We start from the raw sequence: 22500 nt of genomic DNA, 5'->3' as shown, positions 1-22500 counted from the left end.
TAGTTCTTGACTGTGGTTGGTTGGTCGATATAGGCTACCCTATTGATCGGATGGGCCCAAGAGCCCGTACATCCCATAATTTCTACCAGTAAATAAGGAGTTTTAATGACTTTGCCTGCCACCTTGCCTCCCACTTTGCCTGTGTCAGCATTTTGTTCTTAAAGGTGACTGGTATTGGGATTGTATTGGTCATCATCATCATGCCTCCTCTCAATTGGCTGTTGCCCCTTTGAGTGGTGAAGTTCTTGACTGTGGTTGGCCGATGTACAGCATCCAACGAAGTCTGTGGATTTATCCCATCAGACATGCCCTTGAACCAATTTCCCCAGAATTCCAGCCGTTAAATTATTTTCAATAACTTTGCCTGCTTCTGATTAGCTGTGACCATACCAGAATGTTCTTCACCGTGACTGGTCCTTTTCCTCTCCCCTCTTCGATAATGTTTTTGACTTCGATAATGTTTTGATAGTACCTACCTGCTTGTGATTGGCTGTTGCTTCTCTACCAGGATGTGTTCTTAACCGTGATTGGTCCTTGTCTCCTAACAGACCTGTCTAAGAACCGGCTGTGTGAGCTGCCTGAGGAGCTGTGCCAATTCATCTCCCTGGAGACGCTCAGCCTCTACCACAACTGCGTCCGCTCGCTCTCCGACAACCTGCAACACCTACAGGCTCTCACCTACCTCAACATCAGGTAAACATGCACATTACACACACACACACACACACACACACACACACACACACACACACACACACACACACACACACACACACACACACACACACACACACACACACACACACACACACATACACTCTCACCTGGGACACTTACAGGCCCCCACCTACCTCAACATCAGGTAAACATGCACATTACACGCACGCACGCACGCACACACACACACACACACACACAAACACACACACTCCCACTCACCTGGGACACCTACAGGCCCTCACCTACCTCAACATCAGGTAAACATGTGCATTACACACACACACACACACACACACACACACACACACACACACACACACACACACACACACACACACACACACACACACACACACACACACACACACACGCTCACCTTTGACACCTACAGGCTCTCACCTACCTCAACATCAGGTACACACATTACACACACACACACACACACACACACACACACTGACACACATTCCTCCAAACCTGGGGCACCTACAAGCCCTCATATACCTCAACATTGCATGAATGCACACACACACACACACACACACACACACACACACACACACACACACACACACACACACACACACACACACACACACACACACACACACACACACACACAGTCTTGTGATGTTATGTGTATGTCCCGTCTTAAGCGAGTGTTGCTCAGGGACGCAAAAAGAATTTCAGTGAAAACTGACAATAAAGTCAAATTGCATCGTATCGTACACACTGACACACATTCCTACATGAGGTATATTTAAACATTACACACACGCACATTGCACACACACACACTCACACAGACAGACAGACAGACGCGCTCACCTGGGACAGCTACAGGCCCGCGCCTACCTCGACATCAAGTAAACATGCGCATTACGCACGGGCGCGCTACAGGCTCTCACCTACCTCAACATGAGGTATATTTAAACATTACACACACACACACACACACACACACACACACACACACACACACACACACACACACACACACACACACACACACCGTTTAGTACTATTATTTGGATCGTCACACAGGGATTGCAGGATTAGACATCCAAACATTGCCAAAATGATTGCCTCAACATCAGGTGCAGGCGCGCACACACAGAGGAACACCTCACTTACTTGAACATGTTACACACAAAACACAAACACTTACGCAGGCACTCCCACAGGGTATACGTAGGCTATGAAATGTATACTACATATCTGTGTGTGCTCAGCTTGTAGTCATCTCACCTCACCTCACCTCACTCACCTAAATGTCATACCGCAGCACTTACATCAGCACACACACACACACACACACACACACACACACACACACACACACACACACACACACACACACACACACACACACACACACACACACACACACACACACACACACACACACACACACAATTCATACATGTCTATTTAAAAGGCAATGTTTAATGTTACATACCTTTAGTGAGTTCAATATTAAACAGTCAATATTGAATCTAAACATTTACCCAAGGAGCATGCCTTTCCATGTTTAATGACCTCTTCTCTCCACTGTGGTTGTATGTGTGCGTGCAAGCTCACATGCTTACATCTGCATGTGCAAGTGAACAACTGTGTGTGTATGTCTTTGTGTGCACGTATGCATGCGAATAAGTGAATGTGCAAAATGCATACCAGAAAAGGAGGTGTGTGTATGTCTTTGTGAACAACTGTGTGTGTATGTCTTTGTGTGCACGTATGCATGCAAATTAGGGAATGTGCAACATGCATACCAGAAAAGGAGCTGTGTGTATGTTTGTGTGCACTGTATACATGTGTGCGTAAGTGCGTGCATCCTTGTGTGCGTGTTTATGTGTGCAATGCACATTAGTGAAGGTGCCAAACGCACGCCAGAAAAGGAGGTGCTGGCGACCCGATACACCACAAAAAGAAAACTGTGCCACACACTCCTGTAACTCTTGTAGCTAAAGATGTATGTGTGTGTTTTTCATGCCTCTGTGTTTTATGAATGTGTGTGTGTGTCTGATTCTCTCTCTCTCTCTCTCCCCCTTCTCTCTCCCCCCTTCTCTCTCCCCCCTTCTCTCTCCCCCCTTCTCTCTCTCTCTCTCTCTCCCTCTCTCTCTCTCTCTCTCTCTCCCTCTCTCTCTCTCTCTCTCTCTCCAGTCGTAATCAGCTCTCCAGTTTGCCGGTGTCGGTGTGTCAGCTGCCCCTGCTGCGGGTCCTCATCGTCAGCAACAACAAGTTGGCCGCCCTGCCACCCGCCATCCACGCCCTCTCACACCTACGCCAGCTGGTAATGCACACACACGCACACATACACACATGCGCACGCAAGCACACACACACACAAACACACCCTCTCACCTACATCAGCTGGTAATGTAGACACACACACACACACACACACACACACACACACACACACACACACTCACTCTTCACACGCCACTGGGTCAGATTACCCACTCCATTGTGCTGCGCACCCTTTCAGCAACCCTACCACTTTCATCCCTCCATTCTCCTCTTTCTCCGCAACTTTTCTCTGAAGTCTGTTCCAGTGTCACTGCTCTTATTTCTCCTCCTCCTCTGTTGCTGTCTGCTATTCTTGCGTTCTTTTTTCTCTTCTTTCTGCTCTGCTGTCCTGCAAATGTCCTCACTATAAAACCGGCTGTTTTTTCTTTTTCTTTTTAGAGCTTGGCTCCTCCCTTCTGCATATAAAGTGGCCCTTGTGATTTGCATAGCAATGATTTACAGTCTTTGTTCGTGTACTTAAACACTCCCTTCTTTCTCCATCTTTTTTCCCTTCTTTGTTTGTCCCACCCATTATTTCTCTCCTTTTCCATCTGTTTCTCTGTCTCTGTCTCTCTGTCTCTGTCTCTCTGTCTCTGTCTCTGTCTCCCTGTCTCTGTCTCTCTCTCTCTCTCTCTCTCTCTCTCTCTCTCTCTCTCTCTCTCTCTCTCTCTCTCTCTCTCTCTCTCTCTCTCTCTCTTTCTGTCTCTGTTCACTTGGTAATGAGGAGTGTTGGTCTAATGGTGTGAATTGTTATGATGGGGAGCGTATATTGGGGAGCTGTGCTGTCGGTGTGAATAATTTACCCCCTTTTATGCTTAAAGTTTTCTTGTATTCAGTTGTCTGTAACTGTAACTGTAAAATGACTGATGAATGAGTATCTCTTTTTCTCTCTCTCTCTCTCTCTCTCTCTCTCTCTCTCTCTCTCTCTCTCTCTCTCTCTCTCTCTCTCTGACGGAGTGGATGCTGGGAGTGAGTGGGCGGAGCGCTGTGAGTGAGCGTGTGACTGTGTGCGGTCGCTGCACCGCGTCCTTGCTTTTCTCTTATACTTCTTACTTTACACATACATATACTTTTGTTGTTCGGTTTTCCTTAGTTATTTTACTTGGTACTTCTTGTAGTGTGTCTGTTGTTTATTTAGTTTTGCGCTCTCCCTGGGCGTCTGCTCCTTAGTCGGGGGCATGGCTGCCTCAGGTAGAGGGAAGTTTGATTTTCTTACGCGGCGACATGGAATTAAGATAGAATCCCCCGCCAGTGTAGAAGTGTGTAGTTTAGCCGTTGGTGAAATGGTTGGGCATGAGAAAGTTTTGTCTGCGTCTCGTATGAATAAGGCAATTGTCTTGTTCTTGGAGACTGTCGAGTTGGCAACCGTGATGGTTGAGAATGGTGTAATGATTGATGACGTGTTTACTCCAGTGCTTCCCTTGTCTACCCCTTCTAAGAAAGTAATTCTTTCCAATGTTCCGCCTTTCATTAATGATGATATTTTGGCGCAGTCATTGACTCGTTATGGTAAACTTGTTTCCCCGATCAGAAAAATCGCTATTGCCAGTAAAAACCCCTTGCTGAAACATGTAGTGTCCTTTAGGCGTTACGTGCATATGATCCTTAACGACACGGACTCTGAGGTGGATCTGACTCTGAATGTTAAAATTGAAGGTTTCAGCTACGCTATTTATGCCACTAGTCGTATGATGAAATGCTTTGGTTGTGGGCTACCTGGCCACTTGCTGCGAGATTGCCCTGAAAAACGCAATAGCTCGGCAAGTGGTGACGATGCGCAAGCAGGAAATGTCGGGGAACCCCCCGCGACTGATAAAGAAAACGCAACGACTGAACAAGACGATACTGATGTTCAGCCACCTGAACAAGCCCCTGTAAATAGGCCTACTGAAACACCCGACACTAACTCAGCTGATCAGGGTGCGTCTTCAGACCCTGTGAAGGAAAATGTTGAACCTGAAAATGACATGTCGATTGACAGTGACGCTTCTCAGTCTAGCGTTGCGTCTGTTGTTCATCAGGGTGCCTCTGCCCTTAGTGATCTGACTGATGACAGTAGTCAAAACATGGATACTGACGAAGCTTCTTTTAAAGTCCCTCGTGGTAAGAAGAGAACAATTGGGCCTTCTAGTTCTGCAGCGCAGAGTAAAAAGAAGGACTTACTAGTTGAGCTTGAGGGTACCGACACGGAGAGTGAAAGTGATTCTGAGTTTAACGTAACTTGTAGTCTTCGTCAAAGTGGCTTCCCTAGTCGCCAATACAGTGTAGAAGACATCAAAAGTTTTTTGAAAAAGACCAAAGGTGCAAGAAATGTTAAACTTGACGAACATTTTCCCGACATTGAGCAATTTATTGCAAAAACCAAATTATACATGGCTGAAAGTAAATTCACCAGGAGGGAGGGGTTTCGTTTGGTTAAGATTCTTGGAAAGCTTCGTACACTGTTAAAAGAGCATGTTGGAAAGTGAACATCCACCCCTGATTTATTTTTTTTCTAAAATGATGATGTCTTTAAGGTTATTTTTTCTTTTTCTCCTCCTACTTATGGGTGAATTTAAAATTGCTTCATTAAATTTAAATGGAGCTAGAGATGGAATGAAAAGGGCGTTGCTCTTTGAAACAATTAAAGAAAAATCCATTGATGTTTTATTTGCACAAGAAACACACTCTGACGTTAACAATGCTGCAGACTGGGCGAAGGAATTTGGAGGGTTATCTATTCTAAGCCATAAGACTAATACTAGTGGTGGGGTTGCCATTATTTTTTCACAAAACTGTATTCCTTCCTCATATGAAGTGGATGAATGTGTCAAAGGTAGACTTCTAAGAGTCAGAGCTCAATTTGAGAATAGTTTTTTTGTTTTCATTTGTGTATATGCGCCGACTGAAGGCCGTGAGAGAATGCTGTTTCTAAGCACCTTAGATGATGTTTTTAAAGGATTGTGACCCTGGGGATTTCTTAATTCTTGGAGGGGACTACAACTGCACTGAACTCTGCATAGACCGGAATCACAGAGAGCCTCATATGCCATCTCGTAAGAGGCTTATTGAGTTCATTAATTCACATGATTTGGCTGATGTCTGGAGATGTCTTCATAATAATCATAGACAATACACATGGGCACACGCTTTTGACAACACTTTTTCCCTGGCGAGATTAGACCGGTTCTATAGTTTTAAGCATCAGCTTAGCTTCTTTAAATCATGTCTTATACTGCCAGTGGGCTTTTCAGACCATAGTATGGTACTTTGCACGTGTTATGTCAGTGCTACCCGGCACAAAAGTGCTTATTGGCATTTTAACACAAGTTTATTAAGCGATAACCATTTCAGAGATGTGTTCAAATTTTTTTGGAGGGATTATAAAATGAAAAAGTCTTCTTTTCAGTCGCTGCAACAATGGTGGGATTTTGGAAAGGCCCAGATAAAGCAATTATGTCAACAATATACTTCACATGTCACAGGCGACATAGCTCGGCGAATGAAATTATTAGAAGGTGAAATAATGGAACTCCAAAAAATAGCTGAAACGAATGGCCATCATTCACATTTGGAAAGTTTGAAAACAAAAAAGACTCTTTTAAATGACCTGCTGGGCGTCAAGGCGCAAGGAGCTCTGGTCCGGTCTCGATTTCAGAGTGCAGAGTTAATGGATGCACCATCTAAATTTTTTTTCAATCTGGAAAAGAAAAATGGTCAGAGAAGGCTTATACATGGTCTTCTGTCTAAAAATGGAAATCTCCTAACCAGTCATGGTGATGTTCGAAAGAGAGCGGTCGAGTTTTATGAGGAACTTTATAGGAGTGAAATATCCTATGGTGAGGCTCCGGACAGTCCTTTTTTCACAAGTCTACCCAAAGTCTCTAGGCAGGCAAATCAGGACCTTGGTAGGGTGATAACCCTGGATGAATTGGACAAAGCCCTCCAGAGCATGGAATGTGGCAAAGCACCGGGTATCGATGGTTTGCCGGTTGCTTTTTATAAGTCCTTTTGGCCAGAGATGGGCGCAGACCTACTGGCTGTGTTGCGGGACAGCTTGGCTGAAGGCCGGCTGCCGCTCACTTGTCGTCGAGCAGTCCTGACTTTGCTGTCTAAGAAGGGGGATTTGAAGGACATGGCATCCTGGAGGCCTGTATCCATCCTCTGTGTGGATTACCGGCTGCTCTCAAAAGTTCTTGCAAACAGGCTTTGTGAAGTGTTGGGAGATATAATCGAACCGGACCAGACCTATTGTGTACCAGGCAGGCTTATCTACGATAATATTAGTTTTATCAGAGATATTTTAGAAATTGGAAAACTTCTCAATTTGAATTTTGGCCTAGTGTCAGTGGATCAAACTAAAGCCTTTGATAGAATTGAATTTAACTATTTATGGGGTGTATTGAAAGCTTTTGGTTTTAATGATGATTTCATTAACTACATTAGAGCTTTGTACAGTGACTGTGAAAGTATATTGAAAATAAATGGTGACTTGTGTGCTCCTTTTAAGGTGTTAAGGGGAATTAGGCAAGGGTGCCCCCTATCTGGCATGTTGTACACTTTGGCCATTGAGCCTCTGTTAATTCAGTTAAGAGCCAAAATGCAGGGGGTGTCTCTCCCTGATAGCGCTTTCTCTTTCAAACTTTCTGCCTATGCCGACGATGTAGCCATTCTGGTTAGTAGCCAAAGGGATGTTGACATCATGGTTAATGTATTCAATGATTTCAACAGATTATCTTCTTCCAAAGTTAACTGGGGGAAAAGTGTAGCTTTTTTAGTGGGCAAATGGCCCTCTGGTACGCCGTGCCTCCCAGGGGGTCTAGTGTGGTCCAGGGGTGGTTTCAAATACTTGGGGGTCTTCCTTGGGGATGAAAGTTTTATACAGAAAAACTTTGAGGGGACTATTGACAAGATTAAGGGCCGGCTAAATCGTTGGAATTATCTGGTGAAGAAATTGTCCTATAGGGGGCGTGTTCTAATAATAAATAATCTGGTGGCCTCATCCCTTTGGCATAGGCTTGCATGTATAGACCCCCCTGCCCTTTTTTGTCCAAAGTACAATCCATTTTGGTTGATTTTTTTTGGGATGGGCTACATTGGGTTAAGCAAGGTGTCCTTTTTTTGCCCAAGGACGAAGGTGGACAGGGGTTGATCCATCTACAAAGTAGGACTGCAGCTTTCCGGCTTCAGTTCATACAGAGACTTTTGGATGGCGCTGTAGACTCCTGCTGGAAAGAGGTGGCCTGTGCCATCCTGAGGACTTTTGGGGGCCTGGGTTTGGACAAGACCCTTTTTTGGATGAACTCTACTCTGATGGATTTAAGAAAGCTCCCTGTTTTTTACCGGAACTCTTTCAAGGTGTGGAACATTATGAGAGTCAACAGATCTGTGAATGAAAAATCTCTCTTCTGGCTATTGCAAGAGCCATTGGTTTATGGTTCACTCCTGGACCTCACACAAGAGAGGCTTATTCCTTCTGAAGTCTTGCTTAAAGCTGGGCTTATTACTTTGGGGGATCTTCTGAAGTTGACAGGGCCACTGTTTGGGAATGCTGAAGTAGTGGCTCAACACCTAGGTCTGAGATCCATTCGCATAGTTACAAGTTTCCTTCTAAAGTTACGTTCTTTTTTTTCTGAAGGTAGTTTTTTGTTGCTGGATCAATACAAAAAAGATTTTCTTTTCCCTAATGAATGTGATCTAATGCCATGTTTCCATGTCTCCTCAGGAGGATCAAATGTTTTCCCTGATGCTGGGGGTAGGAGTGATGAGGATGATGATGATGATGATGACGATGATGTCATGTTTCTGGGGTCTAATCTAGCCTCCGGAAAAATGCTTTATCGCTTATGTGTGAAAGGTTTGAATAAAAAGTGTCTAGAAGCCAGAGTGGACACACCTTGGCGTGCTGTTCTACAAGTAGAACAGCAAGTCAAACCACACTGGAGAGCACTGTACAAGTCACCATTAACCAAAAGGGCTGGGGATTTACAATGGAGAATACTACATGGTGCCATTGCTGTCAATTCTTTTATCTCTGTCATAAATTCTGATGTTGGCCATGATTGCCCTTTTTGTTCACAAAGAGAGACTGTTTTTCACGCATTTATGCACTGCCAACGTCTGGAGTCTTTGTTTTTGTGCTTGAGAAGATTGTTTGGCTCTTTTAATGAGCCTTTTTCAATGGAAGTTTTTATTTTTGGGTTCAAATACACAAGGAAACAGAAATACAAGTGTCAACTGCTGAATTTCCTTATTGGACAAGCAAAAATGGCAGTTTATGTAAGCAGGAGGAATAGGATAGAACATGACTCTGGTTTTGACCTCGATCTGGTTTTTTCAACTTTGGTGAGATCTAGGTTACTGATTGATTTTCGTTTTTACAAGGAAATGTCAGATCTTCATACCTGCCGACCATTACGCATTTTGTGTAGCAGATACGGATTTTGACATCAAACTACGGCGCTGTCACTTCAAAATACGCGAAAAACCAATAGCAAAGTGGGCCCTTGTAAATTGCTCTGTAGACTTGCAACCAGACAGAGCCGTAGACATGGCTCTGCTTGCAGTTGTCTCGCGCTGGCCTTTCCATTGGCCAGCAACGTGTGGGGGGAATATTGACCAATCAGAGCGCTAGAACTAGTTTGGATGTCTTCATTTGTTATGCTGCGCTCCTCCCGAGTCGAGGCATCAGCTGCCGCCAGAAAGTTTGCTTCGAAATCTAATCACACAAGCAGAGAGACTGGTTAATGTACTCCTATAATCTCTGAAACAAGTGTCCTCCTCCTGTCGTCATGTATTATCCATCTTGGTACTGTCGCTGTAGTTTTACAAGTGAGCACCGTCAAAATCACCGTTTCAAAGGTAAATGGACTTTGAGAAAGGTAGCCTGTATGGGAATAGTGAATTGCGTCCAGTTGCTAAATCCCTAAACTTATGAAAATAAATAAAGGCCGAGGTCTGTCGTAATGATTCACCCAATGTTTCGCCGTATTTGACGGCAATATGTTGTTGCTTGTTTTGATATTGGACCGACACGAGATTACTTCCGAATGAGAAAATGTGTCGATGACCGTGCTATAAATTAGCAGATTAGCAGCAAACTAAATTCGGTTTCCCTTTGCGCCGGATCATTTTAACTCGGGAAATTAAAGCGATAGTTCTAACGGTTGTGCTCGGAGTAGGTCTACATCCATAACCTACCATGACACCGTATAGGGATACTGTTCCCCCCTGAGTCATGGCCCATTCTGTGAACAGGTGTAACAGGTCGTGCGTCATACCAAATATGCACCACTCCACGACTACTATCCGTAATCACGTATGGCAATCTATTAATAAAATCAATTCTCCTATCATCATATATGTGCCGAACAGTGAACAATAGCCAACTCATGACGGCAGATGAGGGTAGATAGGCCTACTATTATGCAGAGAAGTGAAAAAAAGAAGCGATGCCCCTCAAAAGTTACCGTGGAAGTTCCAAAAGCATTGGCCATTAGCCCCCGTCCCTCAGTAGAGCCACTACATGACGCATTTTGTACTGAATGAATGCTGAAAGTGTGATTTTGATGTTAGCCCCCAACGTAATAATATTAACCTGATATTATCCTAGCTTAGATAACACTTGTCTTTATCTTTTTCTCTACTGCTGATGCTTCTTCACAGTAGGTGACAACATCACCATTTATTAATATTGGGGGAGATGATGTAAGAATCATTACAATTCAACTTTTTGTTCATAAAAATCACTGAAATGCCTCGGTATTTTATAATCAAATTATACATTTTCCTACATGTACCTTCTACAGCCAAAAAAATAATCAGCAAATGCTTCAATTTCATACTCAATTCCAGCTCCAACACCCCCCAAGTGACCAAATGCTCTGTTTGGCTGGTACATAGGATAACTTAATAGCCACTTAGGCCTACTAGCCAGACTGGTGGTATGTTTGACTAGTAAGATTAACAGCCATATTGGCTGATGATCAGTAAAGTTAATTTAGAGGCCTCCAGCACACTATATCATAGCATTTTATTGGTGTTATGGTGTGAAACAAACAAAACAAAAATCTTTCATGAAAGTTTAATAAATTATGGTAGTTCAAAGTACTGTGAAGAGCAAGATAAACTATTTGCCAGATACACGGGATGTTAGGCTAAAATGCATTAAAATGCAGGAAATTGCATCTAAGAAAAGCATTTTTTTTCTGGGGGAGGACCCCCCTGCCTGAATGAAGTGTCTCATATCTTCCCTGTTGACATTTGGCAACCCTAGGTGTAGGGCAGACTATGCAAAACAAAGTAGCCTCTCAGATGGGCCCGCCGGCGACCCCGTTGCTTTGCCATGCCAAGTTGTTGCGCCGTGAATTGCCGCGCCGCGATAAGTTGCTACTCAAATTTTTTTTTAAAGGTTGGCAGGTATGGATCTTGACACCTTCAAGGACATATGGTGTCAAAATAATGCTTTGTGCATCATTGTGGATGATGTGGTGCAATTCACCCTGTAGTTTTTGTTGTTTTTGTTTTGTGTGGTTTTGTACTATTTATTTATTTATATTTTTTTTCATTAAATACTTGACCCACATTTAATCTAATGTCAGAATGACATTTCTGTATGTCTTTTAAATATTTTCTGTAAATAAATGCGATTTCGAAAAGTCAAAAAAGTCTCTCTCTCCCCCTCTCTCTCTTTCTGTCTCTGTTCACTTGGTAATGAGGAGTGTTGGTCTAATGGTGTGAATTGTTATGATGGGGAGCGTATATTGGGGAGCTGTGCTGTCGGTGTGAATAATTTACCCCCTTTTATGCTTAAAGTTTTCTTGTATTCAGTTGTCTGTAACTGTAACTGTAAAATGACTGATGAATGAGTATCTCTTTTTCTCTCTCTCTCTCTCTCTCTCTCTCTCTCTCTCTCTCTCTCTCTCTCTCTCTCTCTCTCTCTCTCTCTCTCTCTCTCTCTCTCTCTCTCTCTCCCCCTCTCTCTCCCTCTCTCTCCTATAGGACGTGAGCTGTAATGATCTTCAGTGTTTGCCGGTAGAGCTGGGGCAGCTGGCCAGTCTGCGAGACCTCAACCTGCGGAGGAACCAGCTCACCACACTGCCTGAAGGTCCGTCCCCCCGCCCTGTCCTTCTGTCACCTCTGACCTCTCCTGACCCCTGAACCCCAAACTCTGCCACCTCCCCACGTCACGCTCACACCCCCCACATCCCAAGCCCAAGCCCCGAAATCCTTCCCATCGTTTTTTCCCTTTTCTCTGTCTCTTGTTGCACTGTCTGTCTTTCTGTCTGTCTGGCTATCTACTGTATCTGTCTGGCTATCTATCTGTCTGTCTTTCTGTCTGTCTCTGTGTGTCTGGCTATCTATGTATCCATCTATCTATCTATGCATAATCTTTATCCATCAATCCTTGTCTCGCTATCTCTGTCTGTCTGTCTGTCTGTCTGTCTGTCTGTCTGTCTGTCTCTCTCTCTGTTTCTCTCTCTGTCTCCCTCTAGTCCATTTTGACCTCTTTTGACCTCTGAACCCCAAACTCCACGACCCCACCTCCGCCCCCCAACATCCTGACCCCACAATCTCTCAGCTTTCTGTCTGTCCGCGACTCCTCGTGACCTCCTCCATGCTGTGCCTGTGACCTCTGCCATCTTCTTAAAGCGTGTCCTGCTTCTCCCAATCTGCACCCTAAAAGGCCAACAGTAAGCAGTGGTCAGTCCCAATGATCCTTCAGTCAGCCTATTGTCACAGCGGATTGGCTTCGGTTCAGCTAGCTCGAATACACCACCGCCACACACAGGGAGGGACAGAGGAACTCTGAAACGGTTTCTATTCAAGGCTCAGAGTTTTCCCCGTCTTGTTCCTAAAATAGGCATACCTGAGACTTGGAAAAGAGAAGTAGTGGTTAGCGCTGTCTCGTCTCTGAAGGGGACTTTCCTCTGCACTGAAATTGAGAATGTGTAATTGGGCCCACCAAGACCTGCTTAATGATACAGTGAAGCCGAGGGCAACAGTTGCAAACCTGAGAATATACATGGGTTTCTTGTATACAAACATTCCTGTATGCGCACACAGCTGAGGATCCCTCTGCAACCTCTGATTGTTTGTAAACGACTGTCACTCAAGAAATGCGCTCACGTGATTGGCTGTCTCGCATCTTGTCCCTGCTCACAGTGTCAATGTTTGTAAACGGGAAACCTACCTGTAAGCTTTAGCGTTAACGCATCTCTCACGTGTACATGTGGCATTAAGTGCAATGTCATGCGTCAACTGTAATGTTATGTAGCGGGTCTTAACCTGCTCCGGTAGGTAGGTAGGTAGGTAGGTAGATTAAAGCTATGTCCACACTCGCTGCTAAGCTTCTTGCTTACTCACGCAAAAGTGAAAATATCTGTGACTGAGCTCGCGATATCGAATATCTTCTTCACCTCCGTCAACCTCAGACCTCACATCGCTGGAACACACATTCTATTGACTGATAGAGCGCATTAGTAAGTAGTGACATGCAAACTCAGTTTAAGACAGGCATCATCATTCAGCCAACACGAGCTTTTGCTCCCATTCATTTGAATTTCTGTACTGAACAGAAACACACAAAATGAGAGCCCATCACACATGTGGTGAGAGACAGGAGTTTGTTGCTCTTGAGTTCTTACTCTGGTTTAGGCCGTTTGAGGTAGACGTGTGCCAAGAAGCATGTGGTTTTTTAAGAGTGATATGGATTATGCAACAGGTTTTAAGATGGTCCTGTAAAGCTAAACCAAGGCAGACACCGTAATTTAGCTAAAATATCTGATTGCTTGAACATCCAAAGCTAAACCAAGGCAGACACCGTAATTTAGCTAAAATATCTGATTGCTTGAACATCTGTTTGCTTGTCAAAGTACTTTTGCTACCGTTTAATTTGGATTTTCATCATGAACACAAACACAAAGGAGATTGCATTGCATAAGAGCTTGTCCCTCTTAGTTGTCACTCTGGTTGCCTCTCCACTTTCCTCTACCGTGAGGTGCTTGTGTGCCAAGAGCCAGTAGCTGGAGAGAGTCGTGCTGTAATCCCTGCTGTGCAGTGCTGTGCTCTGCTCCGCTCCGGGAATAGACACAAGAGTGCTTGACTTTATCCCCCCACATCAGTGTCTTCCAGGGCTGGCCTGTCCCTCCCTGTAGCAGCGAGGCGACCGCAGTAATCCCCCAATTCTCTATCAGCCCTCTCTTGCCTCTGGCTGTTCGGAGGTCTGCCCTCGGAGCACTCGGGGCTAATCCTGGCCACCGCCTACACTGATCCCAGATCAGGGCCCACACATGTGCACACACACACACACACACAGACTACCATGTGCAGTGCAGCATACTGGTCATTGAAGCACACGCACAGCTATTCAGAGAGGAGATGTCCTCTGTGGTGTATACTTTGACACACTTATGGTACCTTCCCTTTTGTCGCGCACGGGCACGCACACGCACACGCACACACAAATATGCACACACACACACACACACACACACACACACACACACACACACACACACACACACACACACACACACACACACACACACACACACACACACACACACACACACACACACACACACACACACACACACATACACACATTCCCTCATACAGTTTCTCTTCCTTCCTTCCTTATCTGTGTGCGATATGCATCATTGTTCAAGAGGAGCTATAAATAGGTGATGCTTCTAACAGATTTGAAGATGGGCTGTCGAACATCCCCGTCCCTTTGTCCACCCACGCACACACAAACACACGCTACCATGGAACTTCCCACACACACACACTAATACAGCACATACACGCACGCACACACACTAATATGGAACTTCCCACACAGGCACACACTAACACAACACATACACACCCGCACACACACAAATGCGAACACACTATTCAGTCATTAAAATGCAACTTCCCATCCTTATACACACACACACACACACACACACACACACACACACAGACACACACACACACACACACCACTCCGTCACTAACATACAACTTCCCATGTTCACACAGAGAGACCCACACAGGCACAATAACCTGGAACTTCCCACACGCACACACGACAGAATCTATCGCACATGAAAGTTCATGAATACACCACACACACACACACACACTCACACACACACCTCTACTGCTTGTTGATCCTAAACGGAGCTGAAAGGAAGGGCTGTAAGCAAATGACGTTGGTCAGCGATGATGTCACGTTACCTCCACCCCGTCCCGTCCTCTTCCCAGGAGATGAGGCCATAATCCCCATCTAGTCTAACTGGCTGGCTGGCTGGAGGACGAGGGCCAGAGACAAGACACATGTATAATAAATATGTCAGCGAGGAAATGTCTCTGGCACTTTTCGTTTCGGCATCAACACAAAATCACCATGGAAAAAAACGCAAGAACTGTGCCCAGACCAAACCGATGCCTAAATCCGACCTAACCCGTGAGGTGTTAAGTTACTCGCCTAAATGTCAAAAGACTCATGAAAAATGATTCAAAACTGGCATTTTATTTACACGCCTCCTCATGCTGCCAGTTTAGGCCAGAGACAGACCCATGCATAATGAATATAGGGGTGGGGTACAGCTAATACTGCTGAGTTTGCCATAGAGCAGCGATGGCTAGCACTAGCATGCAGAAGTGCACTGCGGCACAAGTAGGCTCGCTCTGAGGTCAGCCGGCTGTAGATCCTGCTGTGAAGTGGAGCAGTGCCTTCTCAGGCATGTAGATGTAGTCACAGCGGGGCGCGTTAGCTTGAGGTTTAATACTTTTAGCCCCTTTTCTACAATGCAATAGAGTGGTTCCCACACTGCAATGCTCACTGGTGTTGCATTACAAGTATCATAGTAAAATAATGGCTTCTGTCGTGTTTTATTTGCCATTCTGAGCCCATTATCTCTTTGTAAAGACTGAAAGCCATTGTTGCGCTGTCTAACTTGATGACTCATTCTCTTTCTCATATCCGTTTCATTAAATCTCCTTCTGCCCACATGCTCATGCTCTCTCTGCTGTTTTTGTCATTTTGTCATTTTCTTCCACTCGTCATCAATCTCACACTGCAATTTATTCTCAATAATGCCATTCTGCTATTCTGTTGTCTGTAATTTGTCATTATGAACCAATGAAAAGTATTCTCTCTCTCTCTCTCTCTCTCTCGCTCTGACTGTCTCTCGCTCTCTCGCTCTCTTGCTCTGACTGTCTCTCTCTTTCTCTTCCTCAATCTCTATACCCCCATCCCTGTAATACTCTAATATTATGTTCCTCTACCTCTCTCTCTCTCTACACCTCCCCCTTCCCATCTCTTCCTCCCTCTACAGAGCTGTCTGAGTTGCCGCTGGTGCGTCTGGACGTGTCGTGTAACCGGGTGGCGCGCGTGCCCGTCTGCTACCGGCACCTGCGGCAGCTGCAGACCATCTCGCTGGACAACAACCCCCTGCAGTCGCCGCCCGCCCAGATCTGCTCCAAGGGCAAGTTCCACATCTTCAAGTACCTGAACATGGAGGCCTGCAAGAGGAGCCAGGACGAACTGCTGGACCGTGCACTCAGGCCCACGCACTTCAACAGCTGGTGAGGGAAGACATTTTTGGGCTTTTGTGTTTCATTTTTGGTAGGACCGTGACGGAGGGACGGGAAGCAAGTGGGGAGAGAGAGATGGGGAAAGAGCGGCAAATGACCCAGGCCGCAATCGAACCCGGCTCACCGGCGTAGTAGCCTAGTGCCCTACCGTTAGGCATCGGTAGGGCCATGAGGGAATATTTTAGTATTTTGATTTATTTAAGCTTGGGAAAAGCCCTTGTTTACAGTGATGTTGAGTAAACGCAGCATGTTCATTATCTTGACAAAGTGTCATCTGCGGCCCACACACTTCCAACAGCTGGTGAGGTAATATAAAGACTGCGTTTCTTCTTCCACTCGTTTTCCCCCCAAAAACTTGTTTTTCCCGTTCACTCCAAGTGGAAGTGGTAGAAATGGAATTCAGCCTCAGTAGTTTGATTTATTTAAACTTGGAAAAAAAACATTGAGGTCTCAAGCTCTTGTTTCCAATGATGACGCAGCAAAACTGATAAACTGTCAGTTTAAACATGCAAGGGAATTTGCCAAATAAGCTGCTGCCCACATATTTCAACAGCTGGTGAGGGGGAGTTGTGTTTTGGTATTTTTTTGCCATAATGATATTAGACAATGCAACCAATTAAAAGTTATAAATTATTTTTTTAACAAGTTAATTTCCAGTGAAACAAGTCAGACTTTTGAGATGTTCATTTCTGCTGGACTGGGCACTTCGGCCCACGCCCTTCACCAGCTGGTGAGGAAAGAGAGATGGGGCCGTGTTTGGGGGAGGAGAATCTTAAATATTTTGGAAAGGTACTGGGAAGAGATCAAAGCATGCTGGCAAGAGAGGCAGGCAGATGGACATGGCATGAAAGAGGGGTTATGCAGAGATATGGAGAGGTAAGGCAGAGCGTGCTTGGAGACTGAGAGAGAGAGCCCCACACCTCATCAGCTGCTGAGGGATTATCATCGCGTTCTCACTCCTCATTTACGATGATGTGGAGTAAAACACCTCGATAACAGCATTTACAATATCATGCCAAACTACCTCTTAATAATGTACAGGAATTTTGGCAAATCACCTATCAGTGCACTCATGCCCTTCAACAGCTGGTGAGGTGGAGAATAGGGGAGGCATGGAGCAGCAAGGCCAAGAGTGTTTGTACGGAGGTAGAGAGAGGTACTGGGGAGGTGGAGAGAGAGAGAGAGAGAGAGAGAGATGAAAACATGCTGACTAGGGAGGCCGAGAGACTTGGCACGAGGGAGGGACGCGGCAGGCAGGACGAGCTGATGGACAGATGAGGCCAGCTGGTTAGGGAGTTGTGTTTTTGTAATTTTATTTTATTCTTATCTTTACCTCATCCATAAGCCACCTGCCTTTGATATACCCTAAATTATATGCACTAAAAAGACAATATCTCAAAGAAACAGCTGGTGAGTGAGGGAGGGACAGATGGGGCAGGCATGGCGCTATCTCAAGGCAGAGAGTGTGATATTTGGGAAAGGTTTCTGTGGGAAGGTGGCGAGAGATCAAAACAACACGCTGGCATGGGAGAGGGGAGAGAGACGTGGCATGACCTTTACTGGAGAGAAGGAGGAATGCTTTGGAACGGCATCAGTCAAGCCTACGAGGATTGTTTCTCACTCTCAAACAGCGATGGAGTTATGCAGAGTTCTACAAAAGGTTTTGAGGGTTTTTAGTGTGAAATGTCCTTAAGAGAAGCAGAGATGCAACGAGGCCAAATAAGGAAAAAGAATTGACAAAGTTTGTCACAGTAAGCAGTAAGTCACAGTAGGATGTAACAAAAGCCCACCATATGCTACTTTTTGGGTTAAGAATCTGTAATAACAAGCAGGAATTTGTGGAACAGTCTTTCGACAAGTCAGCATCATGCTTTAAGACTCACATTTTATTACATACAACCGACTTTTTTACCATGTTGATCTATGTGGTTGTGAAAACGAAATCAACGTGGTAATGAGACCGGTATAGGAGCTTATTTCAGTTCAAGTGGTAGAGCGCTAGAAAGACGAGAGAGGGAACAAAAGCGCCGCTGAGAAAAGAGAAATTCTTTGGAGCTGCATTAGACACTCTGCTGTACAGTACAGTGATTCATTCACACCTCTCGGTGCCTGTGATGTTCCTCAAAGGCTGGAAGGAGGCCAGATAAGGGGAAAAGGAGGAGGAGTGGGTTGGTGGTTGGATGGGTGAAGGAGGGCATGAGGGGGAAAAAAAAGAAATGCTGAAATGACAAAGGAAACTACCACATTCTTTCCACAACCTTGCAATTAGATACTCTGCAAATGAGGACAATATGCGGGAGGGTGCTTATTGTTGTTGTAATTTTGGTGACCCCGTGGCTCTTATCCGACACACCTGGCCAAAGGAGGTGTGCATTAAGTCTTCCAGGAATCATTTCAAAAGAAATGCAGAAAGAAAAAAAATATGCTGAAAGTGAAGGAGACCGTGTGGAACAGAAATGGCAAGTTTAGGAAAGTTTTGAGCAGGCGGGAATGGGCAAGCAAAAAAGACTAAATGACAGAGGCCCCTTAAACAAATGGGTCATACATAAGCACATAAGCACTGATCAGTCAGCAGAGAGAGCGATACGGAGAGGGGATCAGTTCACAGAGAAAGATAGAGGAGATGTATGAGGAGATGTACTAGGTACAGAGAAGCCGTGGGAAGGAGGGAGGTTAAAAGACAAAGTGAGGGCGATGGATGGATGTACAGTAGATGAAGATGCAAAGGAGGAGCGCTGTGGAGGAGAGAGAGAGACGAGAGAGGGAAGGGTTACTTGTCATGTTGCGAAGGAGAGGAAAAGCAGAGCCGAGAGGGTGATGAACTGGATGAGAGGAGCATCTTCTGGAGCGGTGTGGCTGGACTTTGTCAAACCAGAGCTGTAGGGGCCATGACAGGAGAGGGGGACAGAGAGAGTTAGAGAGACAGAGAGTTAGAGAGACAGAGAGTTAGAGAGAGAGAGAGAGAATTAGAGAGAGGGAGCTAGCCATCATGGCTCCCTCTCACTCTCTAACTCCAAGAGATAAAGAAAAGAAGGACAGAGAGGAGGAGGAGAGAGGGAGAGAGTACAGTATGTGGGAGAGATAAGTGGGCCTTGGGTCATGGGAGAGGCCAGGAAAGCCAGAGTAATGGATGTGTGTATCTCTTTCTACTCCTGTGTACTATGCGTAGCTATGCAGATCTATGTGTGTGGTAAATTAATGGGTGTGTGTCGGTTTGTAGGTGTGTGCTTCACCAGGTCTCCCTATAAGGTGTTTACCAACAGTGTAGGACTCTACGTATATAACTGAAAACGGAAGAGTTATTCATGTGTATGTGTGTGTTACTGTGTGTTGAGAAAATCTGTGTGATGTGTGTGATGTGTGTGTTAAATGTATGTGTGCGTTGTAAATTTACAGGCATGTGTCTGTGTATGTGTCTCCCTGTAAGGTGTTGTTCAGCAGTATACTGTGTAACCAGATGTGTGGTAACTTTTGTGTGCATGTTGCAAGCTTGGAGGTGTGTGCCTATGTCTCCCTAGTGTGTACGGTTCTGTCCAACCGTATAGATGCTTAAAGGGACACTGTGTGAGATTTTTAGTTGTTTATTTCCAGAATTCATGCTGCCCATTCACTAATGTTACCTTTTTCATGAATACTTACCACCAGCATCAAATATAAACCAGCACCAGCATAAAAACATCTAAGTATTCATTATGACTGGAAAAATTGCATTTTTCATACATGAAAAGGGGGTCTTCCCCATGGTCCGCCATTTTGAATTTCCAAAAATAGCCATTTTTAGCTGCAAAAATGACTGTACTTGGACCATACTAGAAAATATTTGGTTATTACTCTGTAAACTTTCATGTAAAGATCAAATTTGGCAATAGGCACCCCAGTTTCAATGAGCAGCATAGTTGCAGTACCTTTTTTGTCCATTTCCTGCACTGTGTCCCTTTTAAGTAACTCTGTGTTTATTTCTGTAGTTTGTCGGATCAGGAGCTGTTCCTGGGTCAGTACGGAGGACTGGACTCTGGCTTCAACAGCGTGGACAGTGGCAGCAAGCGGTGGTCGGGGAATGAGGTGCGTGCGTGTGTGTGTGTGTGTGTGGACTCTATACTTAATATTACTTTTATTAATTTGAGGACCCTCTCGAAAACGAGATTTTTATCTCCAGAGGCTATCCTCCAATAAAGAAATTTGAATATTACTGATTACCTTTGCTTATTGGGAAATCTTTTCCAGTCATGCCTTGGTACACTAGACAACTTTTCACTGATTGATGTTGTTTGGACTCTTCAGTAGTGATGTCTGGAAATGACTGATGTTACGTCCTTTCCATTCGTTTTATTATTAAACATCATTCATTAGTGGCCACCTTCTTTAAATGTCTGTAAGAATGGGTCACTTTACCGTGTGTGTGTGTGTGTGTGTGTGTGTGTGTGTGTGTGTGTGTGTGTGTGTGTGTGTGTGTGTGTGTGTGTGTGTGTGTGTGTGTGTGTGTGTGTGTGTGTGTGTGTGTGTGTGTGTGTGTGTGTGTGTGTGTGTGTGTACAGTCAGCTGACGACTTCTCTGAGCGCTCCTTGCGTATGGCTGAGAGCCACAGAGAGCACAGGAATCTGCAGGAAGAGGAAGAGACACACACAACGATACTGCCCACAGAGAAAGGTGAGTGCGGGCCTGCGCGCGCACACACACGCATGCACACACACACGCATGCACACACACACGCATGCACACACACACGTACAGGTACGCACGCACGCACACACACGCACACACACGCACACACTTAGAAAATGACGTCAATCAGACAGTCTCTTTTTAGAACTTTTATTGAGCTTGTGAAATCTTGCCTTGCTGTGGCGTTTGTCTCTTGTAGTGAATGGGGAGGTGGAGCAGGACGACTTCATTGACAGCAGTGTGACTGAAGAGGAAGAGGAGCCAGAGCTGAAGAGGCCCACCACGCCACTCACAGCGCCCCCACAGGTCAGGAGGCCTCATTTCACACAGTGTACACCTTGCAGTATGGGCATGTCCGTGTAGCTGCCATCTTGTTAGACACAAGAATCGTATTTGTCTGTTGTTTACTTAGTTGTACAGTCTGCGTCCACTTTATGGCACTTCGTAGTATCCGTCATGCAATACACACGGAAGACAGCACTTTTACATTGTGTCTGACTGAGTACCTCAAACTTTCTTTTTTTGTGATTAACTTTTTATTAGGTTTTTAGTAAACACAAAAACAAAAACATAAAACAAACAAACAAACCGTCATCCTCATAACATGAAGTCAGGGAATAGTGGACAAAGAAGGGGGGGGGGGTGTCATCCAATGGTGCTGTAACCAAAGAAAATTGTCCAAGGAGGGGAGTACCTCAAACTTTCTGGGGAATAACGCGCGCATCCATGGCCAGATCCTTACAATCTGTATAAGAGACACTGTATATTTTACCAGTCAACTTTCATTGGCTTGAAACGTTTGTGAAATGGACAGGATTGTCCTTTAAACTAGTATAGGCAATTAATGTAGACCTGAGAGCCAGATGTTTCCTGTTTTAGTCTTCAATTGTATTAGATCTTCATTCATTTAATCATTTGCATTTCTCATGTCCATTGAGAAAAAACAAACACATCTGGCAACACACCTAAAGTGTATAATTTCAGCACAACAGTTTCGTGAGCTTTGCCAATAAGTCTTGGGTGTGTTGTGGTGCGTGTTTACCGAGGGGTCATTCCTCTTTCTCCGCAGGACAAGAGTGAAAGTACGTCACCAACACCATCACCGTCACCGTCACAGAGCCCAGAGTCCACAGAGAGCAGGTCAGTACACCTAAGGTCTTCTTCTCGTGTGCGTGTGTGTGTGCGCGCGCATATGTGTTTCTGTGTGTGGCTGAGCACACGTCAGTACCAAGTGTTGCGACATTCTTCTTCTTTGCA

The 22500-nt window shown here is 45.0% G+C and overlaps 1 protein-coding gene across 2 annotated transcripts in view; it reads left to right on the top strand.

Moving 5' to 3' along the window:
- Positions 1-22500, top strand: part of lrch4 (leucine-rich repeats and calponin homology (CH) domain containing 4) — a 79426-nt gene that overhangs the window by 35852 nt on the left and 21074 nt on the right. For both annotated transcript variants that reach the window (XM_063187134.1, XM_063187133.1), the window contains exons 2-9: positions 549-693; positions 2884-3013; positions 11992-12097; positions 16323-16572; positions 20547-20643; positions 21117-21228; positions 21443-21549; positions 22313-22383. In XM_063187134.1, the coding sequence (XP_063043204.1) occupies positions 549-693; positions 2884-3013; positions 11992-12097; positions 16323-16572; positions 20547-20643; positions 21117-21228; positions 21443-21549; positions 22313-22383 (1018 nt within the window). The remainder of the gene's footprint in view (positions 1-548; positions 694-2883; positions 3014-11991; positions 12098-16322; positions 16573-20546; positions 20644-21116; positions 21229-21442; positions 21550-22312; positions 22384-22500) is intronic.

This window comes from Engraulis encrasicolus, chromosome 21 (assembly GCF_034702125.1).
Source record: "Engraulis encrasicolus isolate BLACKSEA-1 chromosome 21, IST_EnEncr_1.0, whole genome shotgun sequence".
Taxonomy (NCBI): Eukaryota; Metazoa; Chordata; class Actinopteri; order Clupeiformes; family Engraulidae; genus Engraulis; species Engraulis encrasicolus.
The sequence above is the reverse complement of the archived record's forward strand: the minus strand, read 5'-3'. Positions and strand labels throughout refer to the sequence as shown.